General features: G+C 40.7%; 2 protein-coding genes across 2 annotated transcripts; one reads left to right on the forward strand and one right to left on the reverse strand.

Annotated features, from left to right (window-relative positions):
• The first annotated feature begins 427 nt into the window (after positions 1–427).
• Positions 428–4,652, forward strand: rnf26 (ring finger protein 26). Its single transcript, XM_008276325.1, has one exon. It carries the CDS (start codon positions 877–879, stop codon positions 2,224–2,226), a length of 1,350 nt encoding a protein of 449 aa, XP_008274547.1. The 5' UTR covers positions 428–876; the 3' UTR covers positions 2,227–4,652.
• A 7,984-nt stretch (positions 4,653–12,636) lies between these two features.
• Positions 12,637–18,741, reverse strand: c1qtnf5 (C1q and TNF related 5). Its single transcript, XM_008276326.1, has 3 exons — positions 18,628–18,741; positions 15,275–15,519; positions 12,637–15,197 (listed from the first exon to the last, which is right to left on the reverse strand). The coding sequence occupies exons 2-3, from the start codon at positions 15,504–15,506 to the stop codon at positions 14,677–14,679; spliced, it is 753 nt and encodes a 250-aa protein (XP_008274548.1). The 5' UTR covers positions 15,507–15,519; positions 18,628–18,741; the 3' UTR covers positions 12,637–14,676.
• Positions 18,742–23,746: the final 5,005 nt, after the last annotated feature.

Below are 23,746 nucleotides of genomic sequence, written 5' to 3' on the forward strand. Positions count from 1 at the left end.
GGACACATAACTAAAACATCACCGAATTAGACAATTGTCTTAATATAGCCCATTATACTCATGCAGCAACATAAATTGTCATTTTTGGGTTGTTGCTATTTTTATGTGCTTTAGTCTTATTGATCCTCTTTGTTTTCCTAATACATTATATTATTTTTATTTTTAAATATCGTTGCTTTTCTTTTTTCTTCTTCTTCTTCTTTTGAATTGCACTACCCTTGATGACTCAGGAGGATATTGTAAAAGGGATATTAATGTCAATAAAGAATGTTGAAAAAAATTGTACTATAATTATTTTTAGATGTGTGTATATTATATTTTATCTAAATCTAATTCGATGTTATGTGTATTACATATACAAACACGAACTATCAACGGTTCCTTGTTTTCAAACTTACCGGAAGGAAGTAGGAGGTCAGCTGACACGACCAAAACAAAAATGGCGGCTGCAGTCACCACGGTAAACACAGCGAAGCTTTTTGCGTGCTTTTCTTCATTTTTCTTGGTTTTCCTTGCTGTGTTTTGCAGATTGCATGTTTTGTAAATGCACTGTTTAACTAACGGAGCGTTTCTGGAAAATGTATTAACGGACAACAACCGTGAATCCCGGAAAATAAACGGAAGCGTCTTCCTCCCGTTTGAAACCAAACATCCGCCCCTGTAACGCGTGTCAGTGATGTTTGTGTCGTCGTCGCAGCGGCACGAGGATGATACAACATGAAATAAACACGTTAACGAAAGGTGGTTGTACCAAATGAAGAGGTAACGCTCCGAACAAGATGTAACGTCTCTAACACTGAACTAATAAACAAGAGATGGGCTTGAACGTGGAAACAACCTGAGAGGTAAACAAGAGAAAGTTACGGATATCTGACGATGGGTTTGGTGGACTTTGTCATCTCCAGTGTCGGAAAATGCCTGGACGCGGTGTGTTTACTGCTGGACCTGAATTTTCTCATCGTCCACACCGTGGTGCGGACTTTCCTGGCGGTTATCTCCTTCATAAACAACCTGCCCACACTCCTCCTCTACTCGGTGCTGGAGTTGGGGAACTTCCTCCTGTTTTGCTGCATGTCCATGGCGGAGGCTACATCAGACCTGGCCCACAGCACCGTCACCATGCTGGGGAGCCTGGTGCTGGCTCTGGAGGGGCTGCTGGAGAGCCTGAAGATGGTGGGTTACCTGTCCATGCACGTCCTGCTGAGGGGGAAAGAGCACCTGTGTCGAGGGCTGCTGTCTGTTTTGGAGGGCTGTGGCATCGCTGTCAGCCTGGTCGTCTATTTCACCAACACTGTGGTAAACTTTGCACTCATTGCCACCCAGAACGTCTACCTGGCGGTGCTCAGCGTGTGGCAGACGGTGTCCAGCCCGCTGCAGAAGGTGCTGGAGCTCACACTGACCTCCTTCACCTTCCTGTACAGCAGCCTGGTCGGTACATCAGCTTTCCTGTGGTCACCTTGTAAACTGGTGTTGGACTTCCTGGTGTCGCTGGTGCACATGTTCATCAGCATCTTCATCCTGAACATCTACGGCCTCCTGCTCACTGTCGCTATCGCTTTGACGACCACCGCCTACCTGAACCCAGGACTGACCCGACAGGCAGCTGCTCGAATTATGGTTTACATTAACTCTTTTCCAGTACTGCGTAGACTGTATCTGGCTCTACACCGCTTTCCTTCAGACTTGTTGACCATCCCACACTTTGTGCGTGGTAACATGCAGCACCTACAAAGGATACTCCATCACCTCTACCTACTGGAGAGAGGGCTTTGGCAGCAGCTTTCTCAACACAGCAGCCAGCTGAGCCTTGCACTTAGGACACATCTCCACAGGAACAACAACAACAGAGTGCGAGGCGACGGTGACCCTGGAGAGGAGAGACGGGACCCACCAGATGGAAGGGCAGGAGATGGAGCCCACCAGGAGCTGCTGGATTTAGTTTTCCCCTCATCCAGCACGGACAGGCCGCTAAAGAAGCAGTCAGCTTCAGGCAAAGACGGTAAACCTCTGCCTGCAGAGAATCTGCTGACTCTACTGAAGGAGCAGGAGGACAGGAAGAAGTGTGTGATCTGCCAGGATTGTATTAAGACGGTGGTGCTGCTACCATGCAGACACCTCTGCTTGTGTAGAGACTGTACGAACATCCTCCTGAGGCAGCCTATCTACCAACAGAACTGCCCACTCTGTCGTCATATGATCCTCAACACCATGGACGTGTATCTATGAGGGATCAACAGAAGCAAATCTACGGAGCCTCACAAACTGTCAGTATATACAATATTTACCACCACTGAAATGATATTGAAATACTTACTATGTATTTACTAAGTCATGTTAAAGAATAGGCCTGGTGATATTTTATTTACTGTCACATGTCAAGACCAAAAAACTAACAACACTCCTCTTCCCTGACTTTAGCACTCAGCCTCAAACCTTTTCAATCCCACTGAAGCCATCAGTTTCATAAATATGTCGTTGTATTTTTATAACGCTATTTTCCCTGAAACAGCTGTGCTCTGGAGTGTTTAACAAATGATACTGAAAAAGTGGTGAGTATTGAAAACTACTGCACTTTGACTACATACTCGTTAATAACACCAGTTTAGGTAAAGAATAAAGTGAAAAAAAAATTATGACAGATTTATAGAATTTGGTTACAGATGTGTGTACTCTTTTAGAGCAGTAGAGAAATACGAAAGAAAACACATGCTATGTGCCAATTCCTTATTATCTACTAACTGTATACAATATATACTATACACTGATCTTTTTAGTATACCGGTTTTGCTGTTAGTGTGCATCGATCAGCCCCAACATGAAAACCACTGACAGATGGAGTCGATAACATCCGCAATCTCATTATAATGCAATGTTATGATGGGAAACCTTGAGTCCTGGCATTCATGTAGATGTTTTTTTAATAAGCACCACCAAACATTATTGCAGAGCAATCGCGCTCCCCAACGGCAGTGGCCTCCCCCAGCAGCACACTGCATCCTGCCACATTGGTAAAACTGCTCACAGAACACAGCAACAAGCCAGAGTTGTTGAACTCACTTCCAAACTCCCCAAATCTCAGTGCAGTTGAGCATCAGGGGGATGGGTCAGAACAAGCCCTGTCCACAGAGGCTCCACTCTGCAACCCACAAGACCCAAAGGACTCTACTGACATCCTGGTGCCAAACATCACAGGCCACCCACAGAGGTTCTGAGTCCATGCCTAGATAGGTCAGAGCTGTTTCGGCAGAATGTTTGGTGTGCAAAAAAATCACCATGTTTTCACGAGTTTCTCCCGAAAATGTAACAAAACTTTTTCACCACCAAACAGACCTTTCCAGCTGTGTGCAGTGCTTGCCTTTAATTTGTGCATTTTATTGCAGGATAATAGTGTCCATCAGCAGTAACAGATACACTCAGAAGACAGTGTTATTACTTTATTTTTTCCAGTATACTCAAATCCTGCTTAGGAATGTGGATTTGGGCCTACTAGGATCCACCTGTTGAAATATTCTAGTGTTGCCACGTCGAGTCTCAGGTGTCGTAGGCCTGGTAATCCGTTGGTGCCCTCCCCGATGCTGAAATGTTTACCACCGCTAATGTCTTAAACTGTTGTGCTTTCAGCAGGCCAAGCTGTGAAGGAGGAGCACCAACACTGTGCTTTACTGCATGAGTATACTAATGATTCCACACATGCTGTATGTATGAACACTGTACGTATCAGAGTGTATTCCAGCTTTTACCATTTCAATCTCTGTGTGTACATCATGACCACTTTAATTTGTGCTGTGTTTTCACTTTTCACACAGAACTGTGTACACAGAGTAAAAAGATTTTGTGTATTTGAGGAAAGTGATTTATGGTTTTCCAGTCAGGCTTTATTTCTTTTATTTGTTCTATTGATAGGGCTTTTCCAGTCTTCCACCAGAGGTGTATTACTGTCACCGCCAACAAATAATCCATAAATGGTTTTCCCTTTCTTTTGACATTGTAATAAAACAGATTTCTGTTGTATAAAAGGACCATAAACTAATAAGGCTTTACAATTTCATTTGCTTTTGTTTCTCATATGTTGCTGTCTAAGCTGAAGTGTTAATATTGATCTATGTTTAAAGTTTACAGGGCATTGATGTGACACCACTTAATGTATTATTATTGATGATGGATGGTGTGGAGTCTGATTTAGGGGGGAAAAAGAGAAAGTGCCGCCTGTCATATGGCTGCGTATAAAAGCATTTTTTTTTTTTTCCATTTAAGTAATTTTGTATGATTAGAAGAAATTTTTGGGACTGCAGTTAAGTTGTGTAATATCAAATACTGACATTATCGTGTTCCCTGCTGGATTACACAGACATCATTTATGAAAGTGGTCTAATGTCAGTTTTTGAGAAGTTTGTGGATGATTTCTAGAGACTGTAGTCACTATGGACTACTCCTCTCAGGTATTTCTAAAACGCCTATGGCATTCCTAACTAAAGATTGCAGTGGACTGAAAACAGCTCACATGACCATCATCTGTTATTTCCCGCAATATGTGTGAACAGTGAGGGACAATGTGATTTGAAGACGTGAATGTAAGTTGTGTTTTTTAAAATACGATGGCTGCCACATGGCTGGCAGGTCTTCTGTTCGTAATAAAACATCAATTACTGAAGCATGTATCTTGCAATCCTTTTAATCAGTCCAACACATAATCCTTGTGAATGTTTACCACCAAACACAGACACTTATGACAAATTTATCAGGGCTGTAACTAATACGTATCTACAAAGCATTTACTTGTATAATCAATTAGGCTTTCAGTCTATACAATGTCAGCAAATTACTCAAAAAAAAAAAAAAAGACCACCAAAGGTTACACAAGCCCACAATGTTGCTTGGTCCTATAAAACAGACAAAACCTGAAAATATTTTCAGGTAGAAAGCCCAAACTACAGGCTTTTTGTGTAAAAATAAAAACAAAAAAATAACTTAATTATGCCACTTAAATTTTAAGAAAATAATGGTTTCAGCTTTGAAATGCATTTACACCAGATTAATAAGAGGAAAATACAAATTGGCATAACAAATCTTTAACACCAGCAGGACCAGTAGCTATTTCTGCACTCTGGACAAGTTCACGTGCTATCACAAAGTCAATTTTGAATCACCAATTATTCTGTGCACGTTTTTTGAGTGCATAAAGAAAACCAGAGGAACTGCACACAGGCACAGGGAGAACATGCAAACTCCACACAGAAAGGCTTCAGTCAACCAGCAGGCTTGAACCATTATGCTGTGAGCCAACTGTGCTAAAAAGCCCTGGAGGTATTCAGCTAATTAGAAAACAACAGAAAATGTGACTTTTAGACATCTACAAATGTGTATCTAGGTTGGGAAAAACACAAGTAGTCCTTGAAATTTTTCTAAGGCTGATCTTAAACACTCAAAAAATCACTTTATACCTTGTTAACATGCTCATATGGTGTGTTGTATGTGCTAGAAGACACATCATGAGCAAAATAAGCAGTCAATGCCATGGATGACACTGACAATGTCAAAAATACAGATTCATACAGCCAGCAAGAAGAAACCAAAACCTGTCAACTTGTGGAGTGGAGCTTTATGTATCTTTATTCCTTCTTAGAATTGGTTTTCGGTTTGAACATATATGGCTGAATTACTCCAATACTGCAACTTGCCATTGTGTAGCGTTGAGTAGTTTTGCAGGGTCACAGGTGAGCAGGTGTGCTTTAGCTGCAGTGGGTGGAGGACGGGGTGTGTGCAGAGAGGGAGGTGACAAGAACTTAGATTTGCACGTTCTAAAAAAAAGCAACTGTTGAGAGTTATGTGTAAACCATTTGAAGGAAGGAGGGAGTCATTTTCATGGAAAAACCTTCTAAATATGAGCAAATTTATGAGTTTAATTAATGACCAAAGAAGGACTTTAATTTATATATTATCATAAAAATCAAGGAAACTCTTATCAACAATAAGAAAGTGCACATCTTCAGGCAGTCTGAGTGTAACACTTAAGTGTGCCATGAGGGTGTGAAAACCAGTTGTCATGCAAGGGAAGAAGTCGAAATAGATCATAAAAAATAGAAATTTCAGGATCACTGTCTTTTAAGAAAGAAAAAAAAACATTTACATACATATTTTCAGGCCTGTGAAGAGAAATCTGTCAAAAATAGTTTGTCTCTGAATGAATGAGTGAAAATGTGTTGCATTATAAACAACAGAGAGGCTAAATGAGGCATCAGGTGTGTCTCATGCAGCCTAGAAACAACAGAACAGCAGGCAGGGGAAGGCTTTTTTCATACAAAATGGCAATTTGGCATATCACAGCAGAAAAAGTACAGGTGCAAATAATAAAATGACTCAGTACTGAATTACATTTAGCATTCTGGTGTTCATTGTGGCTCAGTGTCACACTGCTGAACAAAACCATCATCATTACTGACACCTGTGCTTTTCTCACTATGTGAAAATAACAAAGGGCCTAGTTAGATATCAGATGGAACGCACATTCCTACAAGTGTTTTTATGACAGCACACAGCTTGTATGACCCAGGGGATCATGTATGTTAGATGCAGAAATTCCTCGACTGGAATGCCATAAAGTATTTCCACAGGGATTAGACACGTACCATTACAGATTCCTGTTACTTGTGGACATCAAGGATAATGCAACAGTTGTGTCCAGAGATATGTCAGCTTGCATGTGTGAAGATCAGCGGGTTGCTTCGTGTATTAGTGTGTGGTGGGGGTTACAGGGTTAGAGGAGAGGGGCCCCTAATGGTCAGTTGGGACCACTCCCACAAAGTCATGACAATTCATCAGAGCCTTGTGGTTTTCATCTTCAGAGGCTTCTCGTTCCCAATGTTCCCTCCGAAAATATCCCCAGCTTCACACTGGACATCTGCAAAGATAAAAGAGTGCACTCGGTGACATCGCTTTAAATACACATTGTATTTTAATTTGCTTTTTTTTTTTTTTTTTTGCGAAAATAGTGGAATTTATGTGGCTATCATTTTACCGATGGTTTACCTCATCTCTGGCTCAACGGGAGCCCTGAAATCTGACCATCGATGTAGCTCGGAGGTGTGTCCAGGTTTGTGCTTCGTGACCACAAGCTCAACACTCTGTCAGAGATCAGAAACAAATCCAGCGGCTGTTTATTGTCCCCTGACCTCTGAGTCTGGCCCCCAGCAGTGTTTATGTGTTGGTTGCAAATGAGGATGGTGTTAACAGAGGAAAGGAAGTTTAATGTCAGAAGAAGAGCAGGAAGGAGTAAACCAAGGAGAGCTTTATACTCTGGGGATGCGACCTCTTTGTTTTGACCCCGGTGGTCGTGGCTGGGAGCAGTGTGGGAAAATGTCAAACTCCAGCGCACTCATCTGTAGCTTGCTCAGGCTGTATTTTTTTTTTCTGTTTATGAGCACTGTCTTCATCCCTTGAGCTTTATTTCTCCACATCGAGAGCTTAAATCTTGGTGTCCTGATGAGTGGCAAAACTTCTTTTAAAGCTGGAAAGTTCAAGCCGATATAACAGCAAGTTTCTGCCTTGTTGAAATGTCAAAGATGGTGAATTTACACCAGCAAGAAACAATGATGGTCTGGAGTTGAACCTGACCTCTTCTCTGAACAACAGGAGAATATTCCTCCGAAGATGAGCTGCGAGGGTTTTACAGAAGCTTATTATTTTGACACTTGCCAGCCTGACATGACATGACACAGCCCTCCATCATGATGCAAAAACAAACACAACCAGTCCAAAAGAGGCTTAAATTCACTGGATAAAATGTGAAAAACTGGAGATTTGGAGTCAGTTTGACAGAAAAGAGATAAAGACGAGGCAAGCAGCTCATTAAAATTGGCCTCCACCCAATCCAGACTCTACTTTAATTAAGAGGTTGTTGTAATTAATCCAGATAATCCTGATAGCCTTGAATAAATGCAGTGCATGATGTTTGGGCAGCAGGAGGCTGGATGACAGTCATCAGGTCAGAGGGCTCATCAGGAACTCCCACAGTACTTAAACTTTCACCCTCTGACTGAGAGAAATGTTAAGCACTGAAACGATGCACTGTTTCTGCATAAAAAGAAGGACCTCGAGGGGCTGAAAGTGAACTAAAATCAAGATAAATAGATTTACGGTTGCTGATTTTTGTACAATTCCTTCTAAAAATATTGCACCTCTTCTGGGTTTTCATATTTTAGAACATTGAATCAAAGAGGCTCAAATGCAACTTTTTAAAACACTGATCAACAGGAAAAAAAAACATTTAGGTAGATATTTAAATCTAAAAAAAAAGCAAATCCAACATATAAAATGTATGCTTTAAAGAGTTTGTCGCTTTTATAGGACAAACCTAAAGTGTTTTAAAATTATTTAGTTATTCAAAGCCTGAGGTACTTTCAGTGAATCTCTAATGCAAAAAACACACCATGAAATGTATATATTTTTATGTCTCTTGCACCAATCAAGTAGAATGGAAGCTACTCCAGGAAAAGCACAGCTATGCTTCGTTTTATAGCTGGTTTAGAGGCAATTTTGAGTTTGATTAGGTGCCATAAAAAAAGACCAATGTAGCTTCCTGACCACTATTTCAATACGAAAGCACCCTGAATATCTGATTTTGTAATACTCGCCATTGACTGCACTGTTTTTCTTTTTAGAAATCATTTCCTTTGCAAGGTTACCTTACAAAGTACACAAGGTTTAAAGATGGTGCAATAACACTAAATGTGACAGGAGGCGTTTAAGAACCACTGATGTAATCCAGTAATCAGTGGAGAATATAACCTCCTCTCAGTGGCTGAATCAAGTTATTCATATCACATGCAGACGTTTCAAAACTCCATTTAGTATTCACTATTTTTCAAAGTAACTGCTTAATGTTGCGCAAGCTTTCATACATTTATAATGAACAGAGAAGAGCACAGAGTGGATCCGTGAGGTATTCTTATTGATCTGTCCACACTGTCTGAGATGCTTCTCAAATGTGGTTTCATTTTATGAAGATAATCCCTCTAGTTTGGCATTTACTGTTATATAGATGCTATATGTGAATGGAGAGGATTTAGCCCACAGGCATGCAGATACTCTGACAGTCAAAACTATAAAAACTCATTTTTTGTCATTAAAAAACACCTAATTGTCTTTGTTTTTGCTATTAATGTCTAAAGAGCAGGTTTTGGGCTGGTTTACAAATAAATCACCTAATTTATATTTCATTCTTGTCATCTGTAAATTCTGTTAAAGAAAGAATATGATGAATGGATACTGGAATCCCCTTTAGGATACAATGGAAAGTAGCTACTGGGACAGATGCTGAAATAATAAAACACTAATGTACTTCTCATTCCCTTGTAAATGTATTTTAAAATCCACAGCACACATCATAAAGTCCACTCAGGCCTATTGATGCAGTTGGTTGAAGTGATCAGTGCTGCCCAAACAGTCTGCAGAGATGATACCTGACATGCTTTTGCAGTGTTTTAGCTGCTGAAAGCTGATACAACACTGCCCCCTGCTGGAGAAAACTCATACTATCAACTTCGGTGGCATCACCTCTGAAGATGGTTGGCACAGTATGAAAGACTAATGTGAAAAAATGAGCTGCACAACAGCTGCATAACTCCTTGTCTCCACCAGGGATATTTTTATTTTATCTCCATATAAGAACTTAGTTAGATTTTTCTTATACTCTGCATTCACACGACACCATCATACATCCATCATTTGAGGAGCAGTGAAGTCATGTCATTGTTACAGTTTCTAGAATTCAATGCCTTGACCTGCGGAGGAATTTCTGTTCTACAACTACACAAGATGTACACATGCTGGATTTTGATAGCTGATCCAATTGTTATTTGTGTGATTTCAACATTTTTCAAGCTGTTATTGAAAATGTAATCACATTATTGTGCATTAACTTTGTCATTTTTAACACTACTGAAAGTGTGGATCGGTTGCAATTTTGGAAAATATATTTGTGTGCTTTCTCGCTCATAGTGATATGTGAAAATCACTACTTTTCTAATATTTGGGAATTAAATTTAAAGCTACAGGCAGAAGAAAGTCAGTTTAGCTCTACACAAAGAGAAATGACTAACCAGACGCTGTTCAAAGGTGGCAGAATCTGCTGTGCACACCGCAGCCTGAACACTGACGTTTACTGGAAACCTACAGACAGAGACCAATACCGACTGTTTGACTCCCATCACCTACTGGAAAATAAACTGGAGGTCATCAGAACCTTGTGGCGGCAAGCTGAAAACGTCCCTACGAACGCAGAGAGAAAAGACATCCAGCACATGCCTATTAAGAAAGCACTAAAGACTTGACTTTTCCCGGCTGGTTGTGGTTTTCCCGGCCGGGCCTTCATTAAGTCAGCAAAAAGATCTGGAAAAAATTGCACAACAGCAAACAGGGAAGGGAAGAACAGAAGGAATAGCATTGTCATCCCCTGTGTAGCGGGTGTGTTTGAGAAACCTAAAGGGATTTTCTGCAAACACAACTTACTGGGGCAGCTCAAACCCAATAACACAAAAAAGTGGCTAACTCCAAGGATGAAACTCCCAAAGACAAGCTGAGCAACACTGTATATGCAGTCTAATGCAATGAGAAGCGAACAAATCCATACATAGGAGAACACAGAGTGATCCAGCCCCTCAGGACAAGACCAAGCAGTCCACTGGCATCTGAAAGATAAGAAATGTTCCTTAGAGGACAACAATGTTCACATTCAGAACAGAGAGGACAAATGGTTTGAGAGAGGAGTGAAGGAAGTCTTCCATGTTCAGCTGCAGCAGAGGGATCTACAGCACCACTTATAGGGTATTTGTAAGCCAATCCTGACATCAGATCTCTCGTCAGAAATTTTTTTCCAACATTAACACCTTTGGTCATTCTTCACAGCACTAGGCATGTGAGTTTTAGGTCATTGCCCATATGATTTGGAGGTGACAACATATATTTGGGACTAATAGCAGAGAGCATACACAAACAGAATCTGTATTCCAGTAACTCTGACATGCACTAATTAACACTAAACATCAAAACCAGTTTCCCAAGTTGCACTTCTGTTTCCTGATCAAAGTAAAAACTCCTGGCTAACTGGATTGGAAACTTTTGGGAAATGTAGGCATTGAGTATGACCTTAAAACAATCTTAAAATGATCATGTAGGCACAAGAAACACACAGACTGATATAATCTAATATAATGCAACCCTATTTATTGAATAAGAATCGGAAAAGAATGCCTTACAGATATTTTTAGAGGCTAGACCCACCTATGTTCCAGTAGTAGTCAGCCAGAAGATATTTGATTTCAGCATTTCTAAAATCTCTGCTATGACCCTTCTTCTCTCTACAGTGTAAGTACACAGTGTCTTCTCTAATGGCCTCATCATTTCACCATCATTACACCCTATCAGCAACGACATTTTAATCCAAATGTCAAAGTGTCACCATACTTTCCTTCACCCAAACAGACACCCGCCCACTCTGCATTTAGGGAGTGATGTCACTGTCTGCCTTGCCATCAGCTCTGAGCCTTTACAGAGTGATTTACAGGCAGTGAACTAATGGAAATAACTGATTGATGCCAAGGGAAGATTGATTAACTCCTTGGATCTCTCATTCCACCCTGAAGGGAATAGTTATGAGGATATATTTGGAGCTTAATTATGTGTAGGAGTCTCGGGGAGAGAGGGGAAAATAGCATTTCCTCATGTCTGAGGTAGTGTGTTTGACAGACACAGAAAGCCTTTCATGGGTTCTGGTCTTGTCAGAATTGACTCCACTAAATAAACAATTGGGCTTCAAGAAAACTGTCAAGAAACATAAGGAGAGACTCATCTCAGTGAACTGGAAGAATAATATTCACCGTGATTACTGACGGGAAGAAGGAGACGACTGACTTACACCAACCAGCTCGCACTGCTGAAATGTAGCTCGTGAGTCTGTCAAGGTACTTACAGCGTTTGGTGAAATCATTAGGCCGAGGTAAACACAGGGAATCCAGTGGAAAATGAATATGTTCCAGCCTTTTTCAGTTTGGTATTTACTTTGGTAGTTTGCTGCCTTTGGGAATAAAAACCAGAGGACTGGATGTTAGATTTTTATTAATAAAAATTCCTCATGAAAGTTGATTAATCAGGCAGAGCTGGAAAGTAAGTAAGTGGATTTACTGAAGTGTTGAAACTTGTACTTTACTCGTATTCAATCTAGTATTTTATGCAACTTCATACTCTTGTATTACATTTACATTCTACATTTACATTCTACAGTTCTATTAGTTAGTTTTTAGATCAAGATTTAAACAACATATGATGCTTTTAGAAAATATAATGCAGTGTTGAAGATTTGCTCATGTGGCTTCATTTGTATAACAGTTTGAGTCTCAATGTGGTGACATTGTTCAAAAAAAGAAGAAGCTAAAAGTAGAAAGGAAAAAAAAAAGTGATAAAATATATATATTTTTCCTACCACAGATTTATCTTGTGACCCACTGACAGTGGTGGAAAGTATCTAAGTATGTTTACTCAAATATGACACTTCATTCTGACAACTTTATGTTTCTACTCCACTTGAGAGCAAATATTGTGTTTTTTTTTGCTCCACTACATTTATTTGACAACTGTTACTAGTTGCTTTGCAGATTTAGTTTATTATTGCAAAATATATATTTAACCAAAATCTTAAATATTACAAGCAGATTAACAATTTAAAGTAGTGGTATGAGTGCCAGCCTTAAGGTGATGAACACAATAATGCATCATTAATCATAATCCAATCATATAATATACAGTATGCAAGCTAAGTACTTTTGGTTCTTTACGCACAACTGTATTTTGATGCTAATATGTTTGTATCTTCCATAACAGTCTAAAAAGGTAGTATATAACAATCTAAATAAACAGGCTTTACTTTAAAATAATTACTTTTATTAAATTTACTGAGATTTTGTTTCTAATAATTTATCTGTATTCTTCTTTAAATAGGAGTTGAAGTGTATGTTTATGGTGTTTTATGGGTATTTTTTTTCATAACTGAAAGGCCTAAATTGTCATTCAACTGAACTCAAGTGGCCATGTTATCAGAAAGTTACTCAGCAGCTTGGTTTGAAGTTAATGATCTTAAATTGACTTACTTGGAGTTATTTTTGATCAGGAGGTCTGGAGCTCAAACATAAAACACATTTTTAAGATGATTTTCTTTCCTCTGTGCAGAGTTGTCAAAATCAGAAACATCCTATCTCAGAGTGATGCTGAAAAACTAGTCCATGCATTTGTTACTTCCAGGCTGGATGATTGCAACTCTTCATTATCAGAATGTCCCAACAACTTCCATTTGATCCAAAATGCTGCAGATTGCTGCTAATAGCTTCTCTTCATTGGCTCCTTGTAAATGCCAGAATAGAATTTAACATCCTTCTCCTCATGTATAAAGCTGGTAACAACAGGCTTAATTGTTTCTAAAAGGCCTCATTGTACCATAATATCCCAATGAAGCCCTTCACTCTCAGACTTAATTGTTGTTCCCAGAGTTTCCAAAAGCAGAATGAGAGGCAGAAACTTCAACTATCAGGCTCCTCCGCTGAGGAATCAGCTTCTAGTTTGGGTTCAGGAGGCAGACACCCTCTCTACTTTAAAGATCAGGCTTAAAAGTTTCAGTTTGACAAAGCTTAGAATTAGGGCTGCTAGGTGACCCTGAACCATCTGTGAGTCATGCTGCTATAGGTTTAGACTGCTATGGGACTTCCCATGATGCACTGAGCTTCTCTCCTCTCCTTCATTCCTCACACTGTGCATGACACAACTTCTTCTGTGCAGGTTTCTGTGGCTGCTGGAGCTGCAAACTTCTGATCAGCAGTTTCTGACTTCCCCAGTGTTTACTGTTGTCCTATATGTTGTTTGTCTGTTTCCATCTGTTATCCTGCTCCTTCTACGTCACCCTCACCCCAACTGATTGAGGCAGATGGCGGCCCTCCCTGAGCCTGGCTCTGATGGACGCTTCTTACTGTTGAAGGAGTTTTTTCTTTCAAAGAGTTGCTCAAACAAGATATTTGGATTCGTTGGGCTCTCTGTATAATACACTATTGTAAAATCTTTACCTTACTGTGTAAAGTGCCTTAAGGATGACTTATGTGATTTGGTGCTACACATACACATAAAACTAAACTAAATTTAATTAAGTCAACAGTCAATCTAATTCCTTTACCTTTCTACCATTACTGTGTATTTATGGCCAAAAATATGTCAGTCAAGTGTGTTTTTAGAAAATAAATCTGAAGATTTATTCATGTTGTATGTTAGCTGTGTAGTTACTGACAAGGGAAAAAGTGCAATAGTTGCATAAATGCTGTTTGAATTAGCGGCTTGGAGCTGCCACTGTCACAACATCTGTTACAAGAATTAACTGTCACAGCAGTTTAAAGGCTGCAAGTGAGGAACAGACACAGAATAAACAGCACTGCTCAGTGTATGTACCTCACACTTCACCAGTACGCTATGTGCTATTCAAGTAACATTGTCTGGCGTGTCATTTTATTTCTTGCACAAATACAGCTGTAGCACGTCGCAGCAGATTCACTTGTCTCTATCCAGAACTTCTCAATTAGAAAATCAAATAGCTGTGGTTCATTTCCCTCAATGGGATACGACGTTTGTTTTGTTCATAAGCGCTTGTCATGCAAACACAGCAGAGTTTTTCCAGTCTGAGTACACCAGGAAGCCGCTGAAGGTGCTGTCAGTCTTGGTGCTGGAGTAAAATCCATTGTACTCTGAGAGCGCCATCTGGACCCACACCTGGTCACCAGGGACAAGGTGAAGCAGGGAACCGCCTGACAGAGATGCAGGTTTGGGCCAGTTGCCATAAAACTGAAAATAAGAAGCCACCACGTGTCCGTTCTTCATCAGGTCAAACTGTAGGCTGGCACGGTAGACTGTGGCATGGACGGCAAAGTAGTAGACTCCAGGGACTTTGCAGGTGAAGCGTCCGGTCTCTTTGTTGTAGTCGCCCTGTTCATTGAGCATGATGGTGTCGAAGCGGACTGCGTCGCCCACATTGAGGGGCAGAGTGAGGCCTTGAGACAGTTTGGCAGTGAAGGCTGATTTGGGAGCCACTGCACATTCTCCTGGTTCCCCCCTCTCCCCCTTTGCTCCAGGATCACCCCTGTCTCCGATCAGGCCTCGCACTCCCGTCTCACCTGGAGAGGAAGAGGAGCACTAACATGAGCATCCAACGCTGACAGTATCACACAATAACACAGATGAAACAGAGTACCTGAGTCCCCTCTGTCCCCTTTCTGTCCTTTCTCCCCTGGAGCAGCATCCCTCCCATCCCTCCCGTCTCTCCCTGGCTGACCGGCGCTGCCATGAGCTCCAGGAGAGCCGGGGATACCAGGGTGACCAGTGCACAGACTAGGAGGGATCTTGTTGTCTTCTAACTGGTTGGAAAGATGGACTTGGAGGACAAGGAGGGAGTGCAACAAAGGTAACAGCCGGAGTGATGTCATTGCAGTGTCAAGGCTGTGAGAGGAAAAAGAAGCAGAAAAAACATACAGATAAAGGAAAAAAAGTAGAGGCATTACAGCTTACATACAAGGCAATGGAGGAGTGACACCAAAGTTTGGACTGGACTGCACACAATAGGAGAAATTTTTGATCTGATGAAACAAAAGTACACCGCAAATCCCACAGCGAATGCAAATAAAACGTCAGAATTACAAATGGAAGGAGAGAACATGTAATTTTTTTCAAATTGCAGCATGTCTAAACACTGAAGCAAGATTTGTTTTTTTTTCTTTTTACAACATAGTTGAAGACCTTTCAGGATAATATTTAGTTTGCTTTTTCTTGTCAAACAGAGCATGACAAAGGATTACAAAAGTTTCCATTTTGTTTAAAAGGAAAACTACCAAGTAAATTAAAGGAGCGTTTTCCTCTCTGACAGTTCTGTTGGCTGCAAGTTCTCCTATAAAATCAGATAAAAACCTGCAGGATGATGACTAGTCCAAACTGCTGCACAGTTACTTTGTCATGTTTTAGTCATGGAGTTGTGCAACAATGTGACTCAAAAACACTCATATTTAGTCATAAAACTGCCCTTGAGAGTGGTCAGATTTTTTTTTAAAAAGAAGAAAAAAAAAAAGCTGAATCTATTATTTCTGAAAACCAAACTAAACTGTTTTAAGCATATTTATTCATGCACCTTGCATACAAACCCCCACTTGGTTTGAGGCAAAAGAAAATCAGAAATAAGCATACCACATTCCAACTTCATTTGATCTCAGTGCAGCCAAAAGTGTAACCAAGTGTACCAAGTAAGAAGTTTTGAAAGCGTCCTCCTCCAGTCAGGTGTAATAGCAATGAAAATACTTTTTAAACTTTCCTAAGTGTAGCTTTTTGCTGATATTTGACTGCAACAGCACACACACTGAGAGCTTGTGTTTATTAATACAGCTGCAGTTTATGATCCAACAGGTGACTCATTTTCCTCAAATGATCGAGCTGAGAGTTGTGATACTGAGAACAGCATGCACCTTTTTAGGGAAGGCACATGGAGGGAAGTGATGGAGGGAGGGGAAGAGCTTAAAAATAACCAGAAGTAAAGGAAAATTCTACAACAATCAAACAGAAAAGGAGCTGACCATCACCATTGACACTGAACTGATTTAACTTGTACATGAGCAAAAGAGAAGCACCCTTTCTTATTAAATCTAATAACTGAAAGTTAAAGAAATTTACAGCCCAGTTTACAGGATGAGAAATTCATGGCAAAAAGTATTTCGAACATGTCGTGAATATTATATGAAAACCATATTATATTATCAGCCACATAACATTTGATTTAATAAAGTATGATTTGCTCATTTAGTACAGACGCTCACTTCCAAAACAACACATTAATACTGTTGGTTTCTAAACAGATGTTTCTTATAAAAGTCTGATGAGATGCTGAATACCAGTCAGTCCACTCAGAAACTGCTAACAGACACACCTAAAAGTCAAACTCTCTCTCTGCCTCCTCTTTCCTGTTTGGTTGTGAGCATGAATTCACAACATCTGTCCTCTATTGACGCTGCATCTTTAGCCAGAAAGTTATCAAATAGTTCATTTGTGTTGTCTGCCTTATATAAAACTATAAATTGCATTGTTTAAAAAAGAATAAAAATCTTTTCCTGCTGGGTTTTGGTCCATGCAGGATATTTTACGAGTTCATCTCCACTGTTGGTTCGTCCGTCTGGGAGAAGGACAGGCGTCACGGCATCATTAACTAAACTGATGAACTGAGCAGAAGAAACACTTCCAGCTGCCAAACAACAAGTTTAGTAATGAAAACCTGCTGTTTGTGGTGCGCCGCAATAATGAGCAATTCAAGATTTTGTCATCTATCAGCAGGTCTTCTAACTGGAATTGAGAGCTTACATCCACAACAGCAGCAGAAAAAGAGAGAAAAAAGGAAGGGGGGAGGACATAAACAGAAAAGAAAGAGAGAAAAGGAGGAGGGAGAAAGACTTCAATGTCAGCATTCCTGGCAGAAGACGAGAGCAGACAAGAGGACAAATACTGGAGAGTCTGAGCAGCTGCTCACTCCTCAGTAGCCCTCAGATGATTGGAAACATGAATGTTTTCAGTGACAGCACCAAAGAAGAATCCACTGTTTATAGACCACTAATACCTGAACGGCGAGGTTCACTGTAGAAGTTGTTATTTTTTATTCATTTATAGAGAGCATATTGAGTTTGGAGAACACTTTGTGACACTTGTTTTTGCCTTTTCTTTTTGCCATGTCATCAGATTAAGTCCAAATGTTCTCAGTTTGAAAACTGTGGAGGGACTTCAACTGAAATGGCCAGAGCTCTGCTGGAAACTCGAGTTTTGATTTTAATCAAACTACAGTCCAGTGGTTTGGATTTAATTTTACCACCTGGGTGGTTGAGATGAAGGTTTAGAAGGGAGATCAAAAATTTATCTGACTGATCCATCCGTTCGGAACAGTTTGGCACGACGCCATAACACCAGCTGGAATGCGATGAAATTATCCACATTTACGGTAACTCAGCATCAGGCTGGTAAACAGCAAAGCTGCCCATTTATTTTAACCATGTAATTTTGAATACGGTCTTATGAGGTAGTGGAAAGTATGCAAATTCTGCAAGTAAGTCTAATTTAGATTAACTTGTACTCCAGTAGAGAGAAGTTTGTTAGTGTTGTTAAATTTTTACTGTTAATTTCGATTAGTGTAAGAATTTAGTGTAAAACATTTAAATACTGCTTAACCTTGTGTCAGTAATAAAATCAAGTACTGTAATATATAATAGTACAAAACTGACAGCAGGCATTCTTCTAATAGGTAAGATCTTTTACTTTTGATACTTCAGCCACATTGTTCTGAAAAATTTTGCACTTTCACATCAAATTTTGAATGCAGAACTTTTACTGAGTCATCTTTTGTATAACAGGTATATCTAGCCAATACACAGTGATGCACGTTGTGGTAATTTAGTTTATACTGGATGGTCTAGAGGGGAAAAAAAAGATGCCAGTACTTTAGTTCTCTCCCAACCCTTTCACCTGCACTGAGGAGCAGCTCTGATTTATAATGTTTAATTCAAGAATTGAAGCCAACCTTACCAGATGATGGAATGAAGTCTTTGGGAGCTGCTGCTGCTGCTGCTGCTGCTGCTGCTGATGTTCGTGTGTGTGTGTGTGTTGAAGAGAAACCACTGAAAGCTGTTCCTACCGTTCAGAGAGTCTGGCTGGGAAAAAACTGAAAAAGGAATGGTAATGAAATCCAATTAGAAACTGGGGTGGGTGGGACAGGAGGAACCATGGGTGGAGGAGACAGAGGAAAATATGTGATGGTAATCCAGCACAAATAAAAGAGATACACAAGCAAAACAAAAAGCGCGTCCAAATCAGTGTGAGGGGAGGGATAAGAACAGAGAAGAGGGGGATGAGAAATGGAAGAATGTTTCGGACGTTGCATAACGGTGTTGGGAAAACTCTCCAAGAGCACGGGGAGTTCAGAGGGCTGTGGTCAAAAAACGCAAACGACACTGCAGTTAAAAAATGAGCTGTCCTCCCAGCTTTATTACACAGAAACAGCACCGCTCACAAAGGCAGACCATCGACAGAAAAACTAAGAGTCAAAACAGATAAAAGCCAGAAACACACACACATTCACACATTCATTATCTGCCTCCAAGATGAAGTAATTTGCCCAATCCAGATAGCATCTTCTCATATCAGTCTTCCACTCAAGCAGGACTCTGACAGTAATCCTCTTTTTTCCCCCGTAATCCTTCAGTGGTAGCGTTAAGTTGATAAAGCAAGAGGTCTTAATGTCTTTTTGGCAAGTGAACTAAACTTGAGCTGATTATATTTTGCTGCTCTCCTTGAGACCTGGCCAACGAAAACATGTTTTCACTGTTATCATGCAGCGTTGACCCCAAAAGGACCGGTCTGGTGCCAGAACTGGAGATGATATCACAGCACATTGAGCTAATCTGTGATGAGAAAACAGAGTGAAGTCTTGGAGCAGAGGCAGTTAGTTTTAGCCATGCACAAAGTGAAAACACAGATGTAAATATTTTCTACATGTTTATTTGTTAGAAGTCATCTGGTGATAATCTACATTTATACAGTGTGCAGCACAAGTACACCATTGTGCAATATCATATAAATGTTCAATGATTCAAAGTTGCCCTTATGAATAGCCAAAAACTAATGCTTTGTAAACACTATACAGTCAAAATACAAAGTAGGAACTCAGTGCAACAAAAGTGCATACACCAATGATCGCTGACAAACAAGTTGGAAACCCTGTGATCATTGAAACTAAATTGAGTGCAGCTGGGATTTCCAATTAGCCTAACCACACGAACATGGTTATAAAATGATCTGTGAACTCCAGAACTTTCTTGGTTTTGGACCTATGGGCTGTGATTATCTGCATGTCGGCAGCATAGCTCAGTAAAAGAATTGCCAGAGGAGGTGAAAAATTAGACGATGAGACTTCACAAAGATGGAAAAGGATACAGAAAGATCTGTGATCAGCTAAAAAGCAGTGAAAATACAGTTGAAGCAGTGATCAGGAAGTATAGAAAAGAACCATAGTACCACTAATCAGAGCTGCAGTGTCCATCCTACTACAATGACGACACAGATAGTGCACTACTTGCACAATCTAGCTCTGAAAAAATGATGGGTAAGTGCCATAGGGTTGTCAAAGGAATTTTAAGTTTCTGTGACAGCTCAGACAATGTGAAGGCTATTGCATAATGCCAACCTCTATGAACAAAATCTAATAAAATGACCTTTGCTTGCTATACAGCAAATAGCTTCAAAAAGAAACCTTGTTGTGGAAGATTCTGTGGTCAGGTGGAGTCCAGCATGTTTTGCATGCACCTCATCAGAAATAATACAGTGAACACATAGTCCTGACAATGAAGCACAGCAGTGGGAGTGTGATGATACAGGGCTGCATTAGCATAAAAGGTGTTGGTGAGATGACACTGTAGCCGTCTCGCTACCTCCGTGGGATTCCCCCCAGCACAGACACACGAATCGCTGCCGGTCCACAGTCTTTATTGGCCGTACGGCGCAAACCCGGCACAAAACAATAGAAATAACACAAAGCGCCCGCGTGTCTGCAGCGGCCCGGCTCCTGCAGGCTGCAGCACGCGCTCTCCCGTCGGCGTCTTCTGTCTCACCAACCAGCCAGAGATCCTCCTCCTTGGCCTCCTTCTTCTCTTCTGCCGCCAGCACCCTACTATGTGCACAAGCATATCCACAATTAGCCAGACCAGCAGCACCTGGACCCATCAACTCACCTGACACTAATCTCCTGAGCTCTGCCCCACACCTCTCTCCCCTGCCCTCTGCCACCAATTACACCCATCTCCACAGACACTTATAGATGGTACCATGAATGCCCATGGATATACCAAAATACTGGCTGATAAGATGACTCCTAGGCTGCAGAGGCTTTGCAGAAGAGGATTATTCCAGCATGATCATGATCCAAAGCACACAGCCAAAATTACACAACAGTTTCTGAAGAAGAAAAAGTGAAAAATAAGACCCAGTCAAGTATGTGATCTGATCTGAATCCAGTAGAACATCTTTTGGATATTTTAGAGAAAAGGGTTGAGCAGCACAACCAGGCAAAAAGAGCAGCTGAAAAAAAAAAAAACAGAAGAATGAATAATGACAGAGCATCTCTCCTGAAATCTGATATCGTCTGTGCCGAGGAGAATGGAGTCTGTCAGCAAAAATTAAAGTAGACAAATATTGAAAAGAAAAAGGTTTGAATCTACTTTTGTGGCACTGAGTTTCGACGGATGGTGCAATTATTATCAGGTGATTCCATTTTAAATCATTTTACATTTTGGTGATATTGCACAGGGGTGTCTTTTTTTAGTCATGTCAGTAATTCAAAGGATTGTGATGCTGCCCTATCAGTACTCTGCTTTGGTCAAAACTAAAATATCTACACAACTTTTTGAAAGGCTGTAGTGAAATTTTGCATATCCATGTTCCCCAGAGGATGAAACTTGATGACTCTGGTGATCCCCTGACCTTACATCTAGCACCACCATGAGGTTGACATTTGTAGATTTGAGTTGACTTTTGGGTGGATGGACTGCTTTGGGATTTGGAGACTCGAGTTTCCCTCAGGATGAACTGTAGTAACTTTAATGCTCTGACTTTTCCTTCAGTGCTCTCACCAGGCTGACTTCACTCCCACTGACTCCCAACTCTTTGTGTTTGTGTGAAGCTAATCTGTTATACTCCTGTAGGTTAAAGTAATGAAATTAAAATGGTTTTTACCTACCACAATGCCTTAAACTATGGGCTGGAAGTCTGGCTAGCTGCAGTGGACAAGTCAGGCTTACCAGAGAAATCAAAGGCCTGGATATGACTACATGGCATCCATCCTCTAAGGGATTCTCTAGTATGTCTTAGTCCCAAACTCCATAGCTGAGGACTTTAAGAGGAGGCTCAGCAGATTTCTATGGATGTGGCAGAGGCTACCTTCACAACCTTCGGAGCTGAAGCAACAAGCTGAAACTCCCCGACAGTGGCCTGAATGAAGAATTCAGGGTGATCCAAAGGAGGGCGGTGATGCAGAGTCAAGAGTCCTGCTAACCAAAGTCTTTCAGTCTCTTATTGAGGCCAAGAACAAACAAAGTTATAGTGCAGTGTGAGCCATAGATGTTGCTGAGGTGCAGCCAAGGGTGCTGATGGGCGCAGCGGCTCAAGATTAGGGACCAAAAGTCACTCTTGGGGAAGCAGCTGAAGTTCCCTAAAGCGCTAGAGCCAGACTTGGTGCTGATCTCAGGAACCTCCAGGAAGATCATTCTGCTCTATCTTGCCAATCACGAGGACGCCCACACTAACAAAGACAAGACAGAAAGAGGTAAAAGCCTGCTGAGCTAGTGAGAAAAAAAAAAACATTAAAGTTCAATCCCATCGAGGTAGGATGAAGAGGGTTTTCCCTCTGAATCAAGGAAGGGCCATCAGGTTGGCTGCTGAGGCAGCACAAGTTCCTTTAAGGTGTCTGTGGATCAGGAGAGGAGAACCATGGGTGGCATAGCACCACCTGGAAAAAAGCCAGGGTTTGATCAAGCCCAGCTGGGTTGCCTGAGTGAGAGTGTTTGATGTTAAAACACTCAAACCACCTGATGACCCCAAGACACATCACTGAGTTAAAAAGTAAAAGTAAAAGTTTATCTGACTCTTTAGTAGTTTATCTCCCTGTTTTGAGATTATGTACAGCAGATTTGTAGAAAAGTATGCATGTCATTTCAAAACTGCAAAGGATAAAAGTAAAAACTTTGGCTTTTGTAAAGGAGGGCCAGTATTTTTGCTGGAGGGATGGATTTCCCAAGCACTGTGGAAACAGTTTTAAATACTACATTGTAAATCATTTCCGCCAAATTAATTCAGTCTATATGTGTTAAAGTCACATATTGAGGAAATTAAAATTATGTAATTGCATATTAGAACGTGCACCCGCCCTGCAGTTTATGAATAAAATATTTTACTGTGGGACGCCTGAGAACAAAGAGTGAAGCTGCTCTGAGTGAACACATGGCTCTGCTTAGTGTTTTAACACTGAAATGCTGCTTTTATGGGAATGTGGTGAGGAGGGGGTTTGTTGGTCAGCAGCTCTTTCAAACAAGAGCAGAAACTCCTTTGAATTTGAGTCTTCAGGCTGTTGTGAAGAGGGGTTTCAGCAGACTCCTGTGGAGGTAGTGAGCTGTGACTGAAGGTAAGACATGTATTTAATTAGCAGCACCAGAATCAGCACATTCTGAGTCTGCTACTCCAATTTCCTGTAAGAATCCATAAACTGCTGCTCAGAGGATTTACTGGTAATCTGGACCACTTGGCAACCCAACAATTTGAATTCACTTCCAGTGGGTGGTATTGAAGTGTGATTGACTTGGCTTAAATAAAAAAGGCAGTTTTAGTTTGGGGTTGAGTCTGTTATTTAGAAACAGACCTAGTTTCCCAGTGAAAATAAAGACCACCATGAACCCACGAACTGTGAACACAGATGTTCTGCTTTTTGAAAAAACACTGCAATGTGATGATGCACTGATTCCCCCACATCTGCTCTTGGCAGTGAAAAGAAATCGTTATTTTGACCAGAGCTAACTGACTCACTAAAGAATTTTATATAAACTGCCACAAAAGTAGTACTTGTAGTTCTGATCTGATGTCATTCCATTGTTGTAGAAAC

The sequence above is a fragment of the Stegastes partitus genome, unplaced genomic scaffold (genome assembly GCF_000690725.1).
Source record: "Stegastes partitus isolate 25-593 unplaced genomic scaffold, Stegastes_partitus-1.0.2 Scaffold69, whole genome shotgun sequence".
Classification (NCBI taxonomy): domain Eukaryota; kingdom Metazoa; phylum Chordata; class Actinopteri; family Pomacentridae; genus Stegastes; species Stegastes partitus.